General features: G+C 33.5%; 1 protein-coding gene across 1 annotated transcript in view; it reads right to left on the bottom strand.

Moving 5' to 3' along the window:
• Positions 1 to 5690: 5690 nt before the first annotated feature.
• Positions 5691 to 13144, bottom strand: part of LOC128214705 (uncharacterized) — a 41908-nt gene continuing 34454 nt past the window's right edge. The window contains exons 53-64 of the mRNA XM_052921327.1: positions 12917 to 13039; positions 11444 to 11725; positions 11239 to 11268; positions 10725 to 10834; positions 9308 to 9369; positions 8977 to 9116; positions 8734 to 8803; positions 8116 to 8129; positions 7741 to 7870; positions 7342 to 7412; positions 7052 to 7104; positions 5691 to 6658 (exon numbers count right to left, since the gene is read on the bottom strand). Of these exons, the coding sequence (XP_052777287.1) occupies positions 6611 to 6658; positions 7052 to 7104; positions 7342 to 7412; positions 7741 to 7870; positions 8116 to 8129; positions 8734 to 8803; positions 8977 to 9116; positions 9308 to 9369; positions 10725 to 10834; positions 11239 to 11268; positions 11444 to 11725; positions 12917 to 13039 (1133 nt within the window). The 3' untranslated portion in view covers positions 5691 to 6610. The remainder of the gene's footprint in view (positions 6659 to 7051; positions 7105 to 7341; positions 7413 to 7740; positions 7871 to 8115; positions 8130 to 8733; positions 8804 to 8976; positions 9117 to 9307; positions 9370 to 10724; positions 10835 to 11238; positions 11269 to 11443; positions 11726 to 12916; positions 13040 to 13144) is intronic.

The raw sequence follows: 13144 nt of genomic DNA, 5'->3' as shown, positions 1-13144 counted from the left end.
GGGGACCTTCACGTAAATTTGAGATTTGTTATTTCGGTCAAATGTCTGTTATTGAACTTAATTGTGAATGTGCTGTAGCTAGGGTTATGAATATATAAAAATCCTGCGCATATATTATTCAATTGTCATTAATATTGATAATGGAATATCCGATTATTGGAGGCTGAATATCATACACGTTATAGCCCTTTGACGCCAACATATTGGTATGTATTTTATATCAATGACGTAGGCAAATATGGTATGAAATAATCTATATAGACAAACCGCTCCGAAAATAGCCGTTTATTGGTTAAATCCATGTTCTAAACACATTTAGAGAATATATAAAGTGTTTGAAGTGACAAGCTATAAAACTTAACCGCTCTCATGAGCAAAAAAACAAACAATTTAAGTAGTTATTTTATGAAATGCAATAAAAACGTTTGATTTACTAGTGCCCGGATTGATAAAGCTACAATTGCAAAGTAATTATTCAAACACTTGATCGAAAAAAGGATAAGAATTTAAAAAAAAGCGTTATATTCTGCCAAGTATCTCAAACTGATGAAATAAAAACTGAGTTAAAATACAACGAGAACACTAACCACATTCTAATAGATAAACTTTCGAGACAGAAGCTAAATCGAGACCTGCTATGTGTAAAACGTTATGGTATATTATGATGCTGCTTTGCACTTTGGCTGAAATGAAGCAACGAAAAAGTACCTTAATTTAACTTTTGATCTGATAGTCATTTCCTAACACTTTAAGACCATACATTTCATGACGGTCGCTTTAATGTATTTTAACCAATCTGCAAGGACAACTGTATATACGGCGAGTTTTTGTCGATAAATGGACTCAAGAATATGCAAAATAACACAATAATAAGTGTCACACCTCTGTCACTTTTAGTGATAACACTCCTGAATTCACAGTAACTGAATCCACCAATCCAACTAGCCAAGCAGTATGGACAGTAGTCAATGGTTAAAAAGAAACACACAAAACGGTCCATGAGCGCACAAAAACGTTGTTCAAAACGTCAATATATATTACAAATATTTGTTTTTGTATGTCTTCCCGTTCCAGTACCGATTGTTTGCCAATTAAACAAATACCAGTGGCGGTATTATGATGCTTGTTTAACGTGTGTTGTCTTGAGGTATTGTGTCCGTTGGTTAGTGCGTGTTTGATTTCAAGTATTGTGCCGTCGAGGTAGCAACCCCAAAATGAACAACTCAACTTAAACCTCAATTTAATTGATTGAGTCTATTTTGATAAACACAGGAATACAAATGTTCTAAGGGTTTTAAGGTAAAAGTTCGAATCGATCAAGAAGCACAAATATTATTTTTTTCTGCATTGATGTCATAAGCTAACATTTTACAGATGTTTGTATTGATTTTTTTATTAAGAAGTAGTTAGATACATATATACACATTAATACTAGCTTCTTTAGAATTAAAGTGTTTAAATTATGGTATCTTTTCGATGTAAATTTCCAGTCAACGTCTAAAACAAAACCATTAGACTCAAAAGAGTAGTCAAACATAGGTTATTTGATTCCCGTAGTTTTTGTTGGTTCATACATACACGCTTATGTAAAATATTCGGAACATATCGGAGCGACTTAGCCAATACCAATTCTTTATCAAATATATACCAATCTTGTTTTCGTTCATATTATTGAATGATGTAACTTCCTCATCCCGGACAATAAATCAAACATTTTATTATACTACTTAAAGTGTATATTTTCAGAACGGAGTGGTTTGTTTATCTGATGTTTATCACTTGAAAACGTCATATATTATCATAAGATATTCAAATTGAATTTATTAAACAAAGATTATCAATGGCCGCAAATTGTCGGTGTACGATTTGAAAAAGACAACGCGTGTATCGGTAACTTCGTACGAAAATTGCTTTTATAAGAAATCTAAAGTTCATGTTAAAAGCTTAGCGACCAAAGGCTTGTAACGTAGATGGGATGGTGAAATTTGGCCCTGGAAATGTTGTGATATCTCGAATATGTCATATTAACCCGTATAGAACAGGTGCCTTTAAATTTAAATACGTATTATCTTGAAAGGTACCAACTTTTCAATCTTTTAGACTAGAAAGACGGAGAAAAAACATTGACATAACAAACCTATTGATAATTAAACAAACATGTTTCAGCAGCTACGTTTCTGATTTGCTTCCGAGCTTCCCGTCCACTCTTCATTCTTAACAAAAGCAAACATGTTTTTACTAAGAGCATCAACAGTCAATTCCCACCAAATAGTCTTGAAATGATCAGCTAGCGGGCTTGTCCTAGTAGTTTCCAATGAATTGTTTATTCTTGTCCATCTTTTTCACGCTGTTCGTACAGGTCTTACTGTTTAGATACTGAGATGAGACAAAAGGGTAAACATTTATTAAGAAAATAAGTTTATGATCAAACAGTGAATACTACATGCAGAATTTAAAGGCACAACAATCGAGACACGACCCTGCAAGACAACAATCTTTAATCAAATATAAAAATATCTTCACTGGTGAATGCTGGCTAAAATTGTCAAACGTGTCGGTAATAATACTGGGAGACCAAAAAGAAATTGAGTGTATTCGTTATTTTTATTAACACTCTGAAGACCTTTTTATGTTTCTTTCGAAGATGTCAAGATTACTTGACTAGTTGGATTAGTGGTAGGTTCAGGCAAAGACAAAAATTGAATGTTATCACTGTTCTTCTACATGTAACAGAGTTGTACGACATATTATTGTTTTACTTTGCATATCCTGTTTCGTTAAGCACGTTTCTCACCAAATATACAGTTTCCTTTGCTTATTGCTTACAATACGTAAATTTCTCTGTTTGTTTTTATAGTTTTTATAGTTTTGGAGAAACCCACAATCGGCTATACAAATGACAATCGCAACGAGATTTGCGGACAAAATCGCTGTCTCTTTTTAGCCAAATTTCAAGGCAGTATCACTATATTCAATAACGTTTTTAAATAAAGCAAGACCCAATTTAGAGCTGACGTTATAATGTCATTGAAAGTGTACCCTTAACACTGTTTAACCAGTGGTGTATACTTTGCAAAGACTAACTAAATAATTTTTGAAAAAACAAATCTTTCGTTCAGATGATAAATTAATTGCCATGCAAGTGTAACGTAACTTGAATTGTATTTTTGCACTACTGAGCGTTTTGAGTCGATAGATGTCAATTTAAATGACTTCATTATCATCATAAGATGTCCCATTTCATGATATTGAACATGGGTATCACACATAGTCGGCCATTTACAGTAAGATTTGTCTATGTAGGTACCTTTACTACCTACTAAATATACTTACATCATCGATATATAAAATGCATGCCAATATCATGGCGTCCAAAGAAGTGGACAAGATTTGGTCTCTTTGAAACATCTAAGATAAATAAGTTATATCAATATTCATGACACTGATTGTATATACGCTATACTCCGATTTGACGCAGTGAGCCGTGAATGTACTTTTGTATTTAAAGATATGTGGGCCATTGCAAAGAATGAGTTTTTTGCTTATTTACTGTGAGTCATCATGATGCGTTGACTATTTAGCTACTTGACTTTACATAAACTTCCAACAAAGTTTATCTAATGTTTCTTTTTTATTGTTTGTTGACAATTTGACAAATATGTGCTAGTCAGTTTGTTGGAAAAGGAAGTTATAAACGAAATAAATATTACATTTCCTTTTTTATTTGATTCCTAAGCCTCGCAATTTGTGTATCTTGTGTATCTTTAAGTGAGTTTTTTAACAGTTCCTACTAACTAGATACTAACTACCACAAGTTATGTTCTGAAGTTTGCAATATCCTTATATTTATCGAATAATGAATTATTTGGCCAATCTGTCCGCTATATCGAAAATAAAAATCCAGCCGACTGCCAATCAATATTATGCACAGTCGCGATTGTTCATCCGACATTGGACCAAAAGCATTTCGACGTTAACGTAAAGGTCCCGTATAGTCACTAACAACCAAGCCACAATTACTGCACACTTTAATCTGTAATGTAACCCTATCAATTACATTATTAAAGTCTTTGGATACGTATACATCATCTGAAATTCGGTATGCGTTCGAAACAAACGTTCGTTTTGAATTGTCAAATATAGAATGTATGTACAAATCCAGGGCCAGTCTAGAAAGCCTCCTAGTCGTAATACTTTCATGAAAAGGGTAGTTTGTGTCTCAGCTTTCACTTATGAATATCACGATGGCAAATAATCATTGTAACGTTTTCTTTCTAATTTCAAAAATATCATATCACACACGCATAATTTAATCATCGCAACGGATAATTCGTTTTGGCGCCGGGATTCATAATAGTATGATTCCTGCATGATAATTTATTCAAGGTTTTTATCTTCAGGTTGCAGAGTACGGGATTGTCTTTGAGATATCTTGCACTGACCAGGGAGGGGCAGGTTTCGTGGCCCTCTTCTTCTTCGGTCTTGTAATCAGGCTGGTTGGTGGAGGTCGAGGCAACTGACTCAAAGAAGAGGTAAGGGAGGCACGGAAACCATCCCAAGAAGGATACAGAGCATTTTGACCTCGTGCGGCCAGTTTGGGTCACAGCAGCAGGGTCATGAGCAGTATAGCTGTCAAGCTAGCAGTCTACATGGTTTCAACGTTGTTTTTACACTCATTCTGTTATAATTTACCTTTTATATTTATGGCAGTGTGAAGCTTGTTTGAATTATAATACTTTCTACGACTAAGCGCTTTTTTTGTTTCAGAAAAATCCGATTTGTGAGCTTTCGCCTTCTCAGTTAGTACATTCATTCTACCATACTGTTTCATCATCATCATCATCATCATCATCATCATCATCATCATCATCATCATCATCATCATCATCATCATCATCATCAACGTCGTCATCATCAGTATCGTCATCATCATCATCATCATCATCATCATCATCATCATCATCATCAGTCATACATAAACACACGCTAAATCCAGTTGTATACAGGCAGTTCGATGATACACTTCAATATACAAATGGTATAAGATTAATAAGTTACAAATAATTATTTCAATAATGTTTGACATTGCTGTATCAGAATAGACATGTCGATGCTTACCATGTATTAATTATATATTTCGAGTATCATTGACATGCGCTTGTTTCTTTTGAAATACCTTTTGTGTTGATAATTGTATCTCGCGGGTTGAAACAATAATAGATTTAGGAGAACGAATTTCTATTTCAGAACGAAACTATATAGGGTTATTTAATATAAATTATATGTTATGGGACATACGCAGATTTATGTAGTTTACAATGGTGTAGGTTCAATCATTTGGTTCCCTTTAGTGTTTCTTCGTCGATAGGTCAATTTCTGAATTAAGCGTCACGTGGTGTAGCCAGCCAATGAAAAGCCGTTAGGCATTAAGTCTTTGTTTTTCCGCGATTGTGTATCGTGTGACCATCATTGTTTTTCAATTCCTGTTGATTTATTACCAGCTAGAGATGTAACAGTCATTATGAAACGTTGGATAACACATAAATAGCAACATATGTGATTAATGTAGTGTAATACTAAAAATACGTACTCCACGTATTACACTTTAAAATATGACCATTATGTGATCAAATTATATTCAGAAAAATAGCTCTGAGGAAAAAATAACGACGAACACTTATACACAAAGATAATAAGAACATGTTTTATTTAATAAATTAAAGCAATAGAAAATTAAAACAAAATCAATCAAACCTAAGTACAAACAGTAGCAGCTAAAATATGCAAACGGATGTGATTTAGTGTGGATAACGATTCTGATTAACAGCAGTACAAGCTCAAGTGTAAACAGCAGACGGAAGTGATAAAATATGTTGCTGTGATTCTAATTACCTAAAAAAACAGGTACCAGGTAAGGCGTAAATAGCTTTGGGAAGTGATTAAGGGTGTTGCTGGAATTCTGATTAGCTATAGAACCAGGTACCATGTAAGGTGTAAACAGCTAACGGAAGTGATTTAGTGTGTTGCTGGTATTCTCATTAACAAAACCAGGTACCATGTAAAGTGTACACAGCTAACGGAAGTGATTAAGTGTGTTGCTGTTGCTCTTATTACACGATTACAAGGTGAAGTATGAACAGCCAACAAAATCGATTCAGTAAGTAGTTCTGATTCGTATTAACAAGTGTACCAGGTAAAGTATGAAACGCCAACGGAAGTGTGGTGCTGCTTTACAAATGAGTATAATTTCAACATTACACTGGTTTTCGAAATATAGTTTCATTTAATCATTGTAGCACATTTAGTGTATCTGACCAAATGCCCTTTCGGCATAATTTGTGAAAACGTTTGTAAACAGTCACGTACAAATTACTTTAGTAAACAGCAGGGTGCATTTGAAAAGTCTAAGAGTAACTTCTGGTTCAAAGTAATAAAAATGGACATAGCTTTAGTAACAAGTCATTTAAAGAGAGAATATGGAGGTGAAAATGTTTAAAAGACTCTCAGTGTATTAAAAACTACAGCACGATACTTAAAATATTCTGGTTAAAAGGTGCTAAATAAAAACGATGAAAACAATCATCGTCGGGAATTCACGTGTAAACATCATTTACTGCCACGCTTCCTTCGGGCATCGTGTGTTACGAACTACATCGAACTGAAACAAAGTATCGTAAAGGTTCAAGTAATAGTTTATGACACATCATCCTAAAAAGAAAAAAATATTGTACAGTTATGAATCCAGAACTATTGTACTGTCAAATGGGTGTTTTGTTTTAATTTTAAGCATAAGCTCAAAATAAAATCTAACGTCGTGTTTTGAATAGTATGTTATTTATAATAATTGTGTTTATAAATTATTACTATGTTAATGTCTATATATCCCTTGACATATTCTTCACCCTTCTCATTAAAAACCGTGTTCAATGCTAAAAAGCAGAATTGCTTTTTTTTAAATGCTGTATACGAACAAGTAGTTATTTTCGGCAATTAAGAGGCTGTTTGACTGTTGTTGTAAACATACCAAGGGAATAACAAAACTCAAACTTACCTTTTCCCTAGCTGAAAATATTGTTTCCCATGCGGGATGTTCGGGTATGGGGGCTGAAAAAAACCCCGATGAATTCATATGGTTGAAACACAAACAAATTATTGTCAATCATACCGAAATCATAGTTGACCTATATGCTATGATTTCAGAAAACCGCGTTATCTGATTTAAATCAAATACCATGAAAACAGTTATATGATGTTTGGTATAACATTTATAACAGTACTATTAGACTTGTGCCTGTTTCGATTGCTGGAATTAAATGATTTAACGTTTACCAGAAAACTTACCAGTCCCACTTTTTTCAAGGTTCGTGCTCTCGTCCGGCTTTACTTCTTGACTCATCGAAGTTGCTCCGACCCTGAAGCGAAAACAACTTCGTATCATTGTCATATAATGTCTTCGAAACCGAACAGATTGGAACATCTCTTTCGGAAAATCAACAACGTAATTGTCTATAAAAACGCATTCTATAAGAAGTTGCTACCATTGGAATGCTTTAAAGAATCTATTTTGTTAGATTTATTAATAAAATTTATACAGACAAAGTTAAAATCAACATCAATCGATCGACTCAAACTGCCAACTACAACAAATGCAGAATCTATTAACATACATAGACATTTCCCTCTCAAATCCGACGAATTAATGAACGATGTTTAATATTTTTTATCATCACTTATACTTACCTGACGGAAAGTCGTTTCTCAATTTGTCTAATTATCCAACGTCGAAGAAGAAAACCAACAATAAGCATCAGTATAATCAAAAGAGCGGCCCCTCCAATAGCAAATCCTAATACCAAGCCCGGCGTCAAGTCTAAAGGCGGATTATATATAAATTTAATGTTAACAAAATAAGTTACTATTTCAATACCCTATTTATGAGGGAATAAAGACAAAGCTCGTTTGGTAAATATAATTACTGATACAGGGCTTTAACATTTTAATAAACCGACCCGACGTTACCATGTATGTAACAGTACACGGATCATGTGTGACATTGTTTAAGGATGACAAGTAAATGCAATAATACAGATTCGATTAAAATAAGTATACACATACCACTCGGATCAGTTCTGAAAAAATAAAATTCTAGTTTCGAAACGATGTTTAAAAAGTGTGTAATGCGGTAACAATATGTTTTGCCATGGATAATATAACTTGTTTAAAGTCATTGTACTAAAAGCCTATACATGAACATCTTCATAAAGCAATACATTTTCCTATGGTATAGTCCACTTTTGGGCGAGTATATGATAATTTTAATGACATTTACAGATCAAGTGCCTGGAACATGTGGTTACCCATTGTAGTTAGACTATTAAAACTAACAGAATAAGACAATTATAAGTTCAAATACTGCTAGTTTTAGTATATAGTGGACAAATATTATGGGGTTACACAAATTTCGTGTATCTGTTGTGGTTTGCATGACAATTATCATTTAAAAATGACTGTTTAAGGACCTTGGTGTACCATTTACATTTGTGTAAAATCATTAAGCCTACGTAAATGTTTAAACCTTTTAACGGGCTGAAATATAATATAATGAAATATCGTGAATATATGACGTTCAAGACATTTTATGACTTTTTCATTGGGGTTACTCTTTTTTTAGCATATTTTTGGTTCGAAATTTAGAACTGAGCTTATAAAAAGAAAGGTAAAAAAATGTGATACCTGCAAATGGCAACTCCATCTTTCAGCACGCAATGGTTGCAATTCACATCACACAACTCAGGAAATGTTACTAAATGTAACAAAAAAAATTAAACCAAAGCAAATTACTTTTAAAAAGTAGAAACAATTAGGATTGTGATGATTTTAATATCCCTGTGTAACCATAAAAGATAACAGTGATTACTTTGTTTTTCAATTTCTCAAATAAAAAATGAATATCCGTCTTGCAAAAAATAGAGGTACCTGTGTCCGGATAAACGATCACCCCAAAGAATGTTAGTTTAGCTTTGTTTAACTCTCTTGTTCCGGCTGACAACGCTTGGGCAATGACAGGATCTTCCTTTGAATATGTCACGACAAACACGCCGTGAATTGAACCAGACCTGAATGGCGTTAGACAATAGATATATGCTGTGTGAGTATGTCACTATTAATAAGTAGTGTAGTGAACAAGACCTTAAAGTGATGTAAAACAATAGATAAATGATGTGCTTGCGATAAAATGCTTCAAAGCTATGATGTTAAGTTACCGACATTTTAAATAGCATCTTCAAATAAAGAGCGTTTATTTTACCAAATGTTCTTAATGTAGACATCAACTTCTGCATTCCAATGTTCATTATAGTAGTGCTTTAACTGGAACAAAATATAAGATCAACATAAAATGCTTCTATATGATCTTAATCCAAAACAACCTAATCCTTGGTACTTCGGCTGAATAATTTATTTTCTAACTCACCAACTACAATACAATGAAAATAAACCTAGAAACTCGACAAAAACCGGTTTTAACTTTTGCAATCTGGCAAATTTAAGTTTTAAGAATCTAAGTACAAGCTGTTAACTTGTTCCAAATATACTATCTACAACTTGCTACATTCAAGTTTTAATCACAACAAGCTTGATATCAAAACTAAAGTTAATAAGCCAAAGAGTGTTTTCCAATTTTATAGAAATTGTCCATAATGTAACTCAATTGTATATTTCATATGCAACTGCTTTCATATATCTACATATTACTTTTAACTCAGTTACTGAGATGTTTTTTATGTGTATTATCAACTACGTTGTCCTTGACCCGATTGGCCTCAAATGAAATTCAAAAGTTCTACTTATGAATATGAATTTGCTGTAAAGCAAGTATCATTCTTCTGAATTAATGTAAACGGAGAACATATTTTTAGATTTTGTTATATCTACCTTGACCTTCATACTACATCAATACTCAAGAAACGGGAAATGCAAATCAAGGTATGTGTTAACATTATGTTCCAACACAAAGAGCATCAATATACTTTGATTATTTTCTAAATGCAATCCACTGCTACGTCATCACATCTGCTATCTTCACACCAAGTTTCAACACCACTCAAGTTATTTAGCAGAAACCATTTCTTTTCTTTATTACAGCGACATTCACCTTAACCGTTCTGACCTCTAAAACAATTCCAAGCCACTTTATTAACAAATGTTACCTTAACACAATAATAACTAAAGTAATTTGACCAAACATGTTGTTTTATTCTAGAAACAGCGTCCTTGACCTTCTACCAACAACCCCCAAAATCAGTCCCACATTATCTTTTTACATAAGTTACTTATGTACCAAGTTTCGTCACTCTCAATCAATAACACCTAATGCTTCAGCGTGAATATTTTTCTATTTTAAGTAGCATCGACGTAGCAAAGACCGCACAAACTCCAAAAGCAATCCTTAGCAATGCTACCTGAAGACGAAACTTAATCATAATTCATCAATTTCAACTTAAGACATTGAGCTGTCACAACCGGTTGACCGCACGTCCAAACCAATGTCGTACCCATTTTTTTTTCCATTCTTTTTTACAAACCTCGCTTATTAAAATATGCATAGCATTAATTACATGGTTATATAACTAATCGAGTGAAGACCAATTCCATTTGATTTTAAAGAACGAATTGCATGAACATAATTTTATTAACTATCAAACGCCATAAAAGAGTATACATACCATTCTTTCTGCTTCCTTTCTATATTCTTCGTAAGTGCTGCTCACGTTGATATTAAAACCAGACGTTGTCCAGTTGAAACTAATTTTAACTTCAATATGCATGGCGCTGTCTATAGAATAAGATTTTCTGTTATTATAATACAACCATTAATTTGTACGTTTCGGCTCATTGTAATGCAAAATTGTACAATAATTATTAAGTATATTCCTTTAAAATACATCACATGTAATACACAATTAATACGAACGTCCATTTTCAAAGGGTCAAATATTTTGAAAAAAAAAGAAACGAGGAGACATGCTTCATATTCTGCACATTGTCAATGATATCATGTGTATTAATTTCGATGTGAATATCTGAAACGAAGTAAGGACTGTCACCCCAGTTTTAGCACGAAGAACATGTTGAGTAACAACAGCTATGACATAGACAACGACATCTAGGCTATGACTACACCTCGAAGCTTTTCTTAGTCAAACACATGAGGTAAAGCACAAACATACAAAGTCATACCTGGCACGACGACCTCTGTCGTGTTGTGAGCTGAAAATAAACATTAACCTTAAAATATGCATAATCTATTAATCTTATTTATATAAATAAATTTACGGAAAAACGAAGCGCATTTTGTTTACAGATGTAACACACATATTAAAGATATCCAGTTATAATATAGAAGACAAGCATATAAAAACAACATGTTGTGTGATTCACTTACGCCCAATGCAGGTTCCGTTTACTTGTTCATAATCTCTCAAACAGTCACAAGAATAGTTTCCAGGCAAGTTGTGGCAACCAGCGTTGTCGAACGAGGAGCAAATTGAATCGTCCAGACATTCATTTTTATCCTTATCACAATGTTTGCCTTCCCATCCATCTTTACATGTGCACTGTCCGTTTTCAGCTTGGCAACTTTGAAACTCCGAGACAAACTTTGTGTGAGTTACGTTGCATGTACAATGCGAGGAGCAGCTTTCCCCATAGGTACTGTTGCCGCAACCTTGTAAAAATAAAATGCACATACTAGTTAACTGACGCTAAGAGGCAGACGTTTAAACAAAATCGTTTTTAAGCAAAGCAGAAGGAACGTTAACTTATTTCATACTTCTGTTAATTAAGTCTACTTAATAAGTTCAGAGTATAATCAATTAAATCATCGGTTTTCGAAGTAGGAAACCACGTATTCATAATTAAATGTCGTAGTTGTAAGGGTCTTCACATTCCGAAAGTTGATTAAAACATAACTGTTATTATTTACACATTTTTTCGTCGTAGAGGTCGTGGTTTGATGTCCCCAAACTGGCGTTTTTCAGTAATGGCGTAATATTATAAATACTTGTGATTATGATACAATAAATTTATACCTGACTCGTAAAATGTACAGTTTATTTATAACTTGATTATTAATGAAACGCATCATAATCATTCGGCACCTGTTGTTCTATATCTGTGTAAAATAACTATTGTATTAAAGTAACCACATCAGTGTTATCATAATATGAAGGCAGAAATTAAAGTCTCGATGACTTTATAATATACATGACTGGATATTTGGCAGGTTTAATGTTTCAATAAAGGATTAAAGGGACTGTGTCACAGATTGGCTCCAAAAAAAGTTTTTTTCTGTAACGAATCTCAGGACAATTATTTAATAGAATGTATTACGCTTTGATGTCATAAAAGTACCAAAATGTAAAAATAATTGTGTCGGAGACCAGGTTCGAACCCGTGTCGCCAAAATTGCAGTCCAGTGTCGTATCTACTGAGCTACGACGGCTTACTATAAATGGGTGACATAATTAAGTTATACACCTACCTCGATAATATCACGTGATAACACCGACCAGCAAATCACGCATAAGGAATGAATTATACCTGTTAGACATACCCAGTAATCTTTTTAATGGAAAAATACGAAATAACTGCTAAACTTAAATAAATTGTATACTAAGTTACAATGTGTGTACACATCAATGCCAAGTTTATGTCAGTTTTCGACAATTGTCTTTTTTTTTCGCTATTTTATAACACGTGAGACAGCCCCTTTATTTCAATGACTTGTCTAAACACTGATGCAGATAAAAATAAAATATTCTGGATAAAAGGATTTTGCCAAATGTTTAATTGAGGCATATCAGAAGCGGACTTATGTAGTTGAGAATGCTTCTGAAAGGGACCTGAAAATACTAACCAATGCACGAGAATTTGTCACTGGCTAATATGAAACCTGTAGTACAGCCACAAACAAAACTGCCATAAGTGTTTGTGCAACTCTGCTCACAAGGATTGGTATCGGCTTCACATTCATCTTTGTCTGGGGAGAACAAGAATTATTGTGTATTACTACGTTCGCTTTGGTGACTGAATTAAACAAAAGTATCTGTAGTTACAATTTTACGGTGTTGCACTTTTCATTGAT

This window comes from Mya arenaria, chromosome 13, assembly GCF_026914265.1.
Source record: "Mya arenaria isolate MELC-2E11 chromosome 13, ASM2691426v1".
Taxonomy (NCBI): domain Eukaryota; kingdom Metazoa; phylum Mollusca; class Bivalvia; order Myida; family Myidae; genus Mya; species Mya arenaria.
This window is presented reverse-complemented; position numbering and strand designations above follow the sequence as displayed.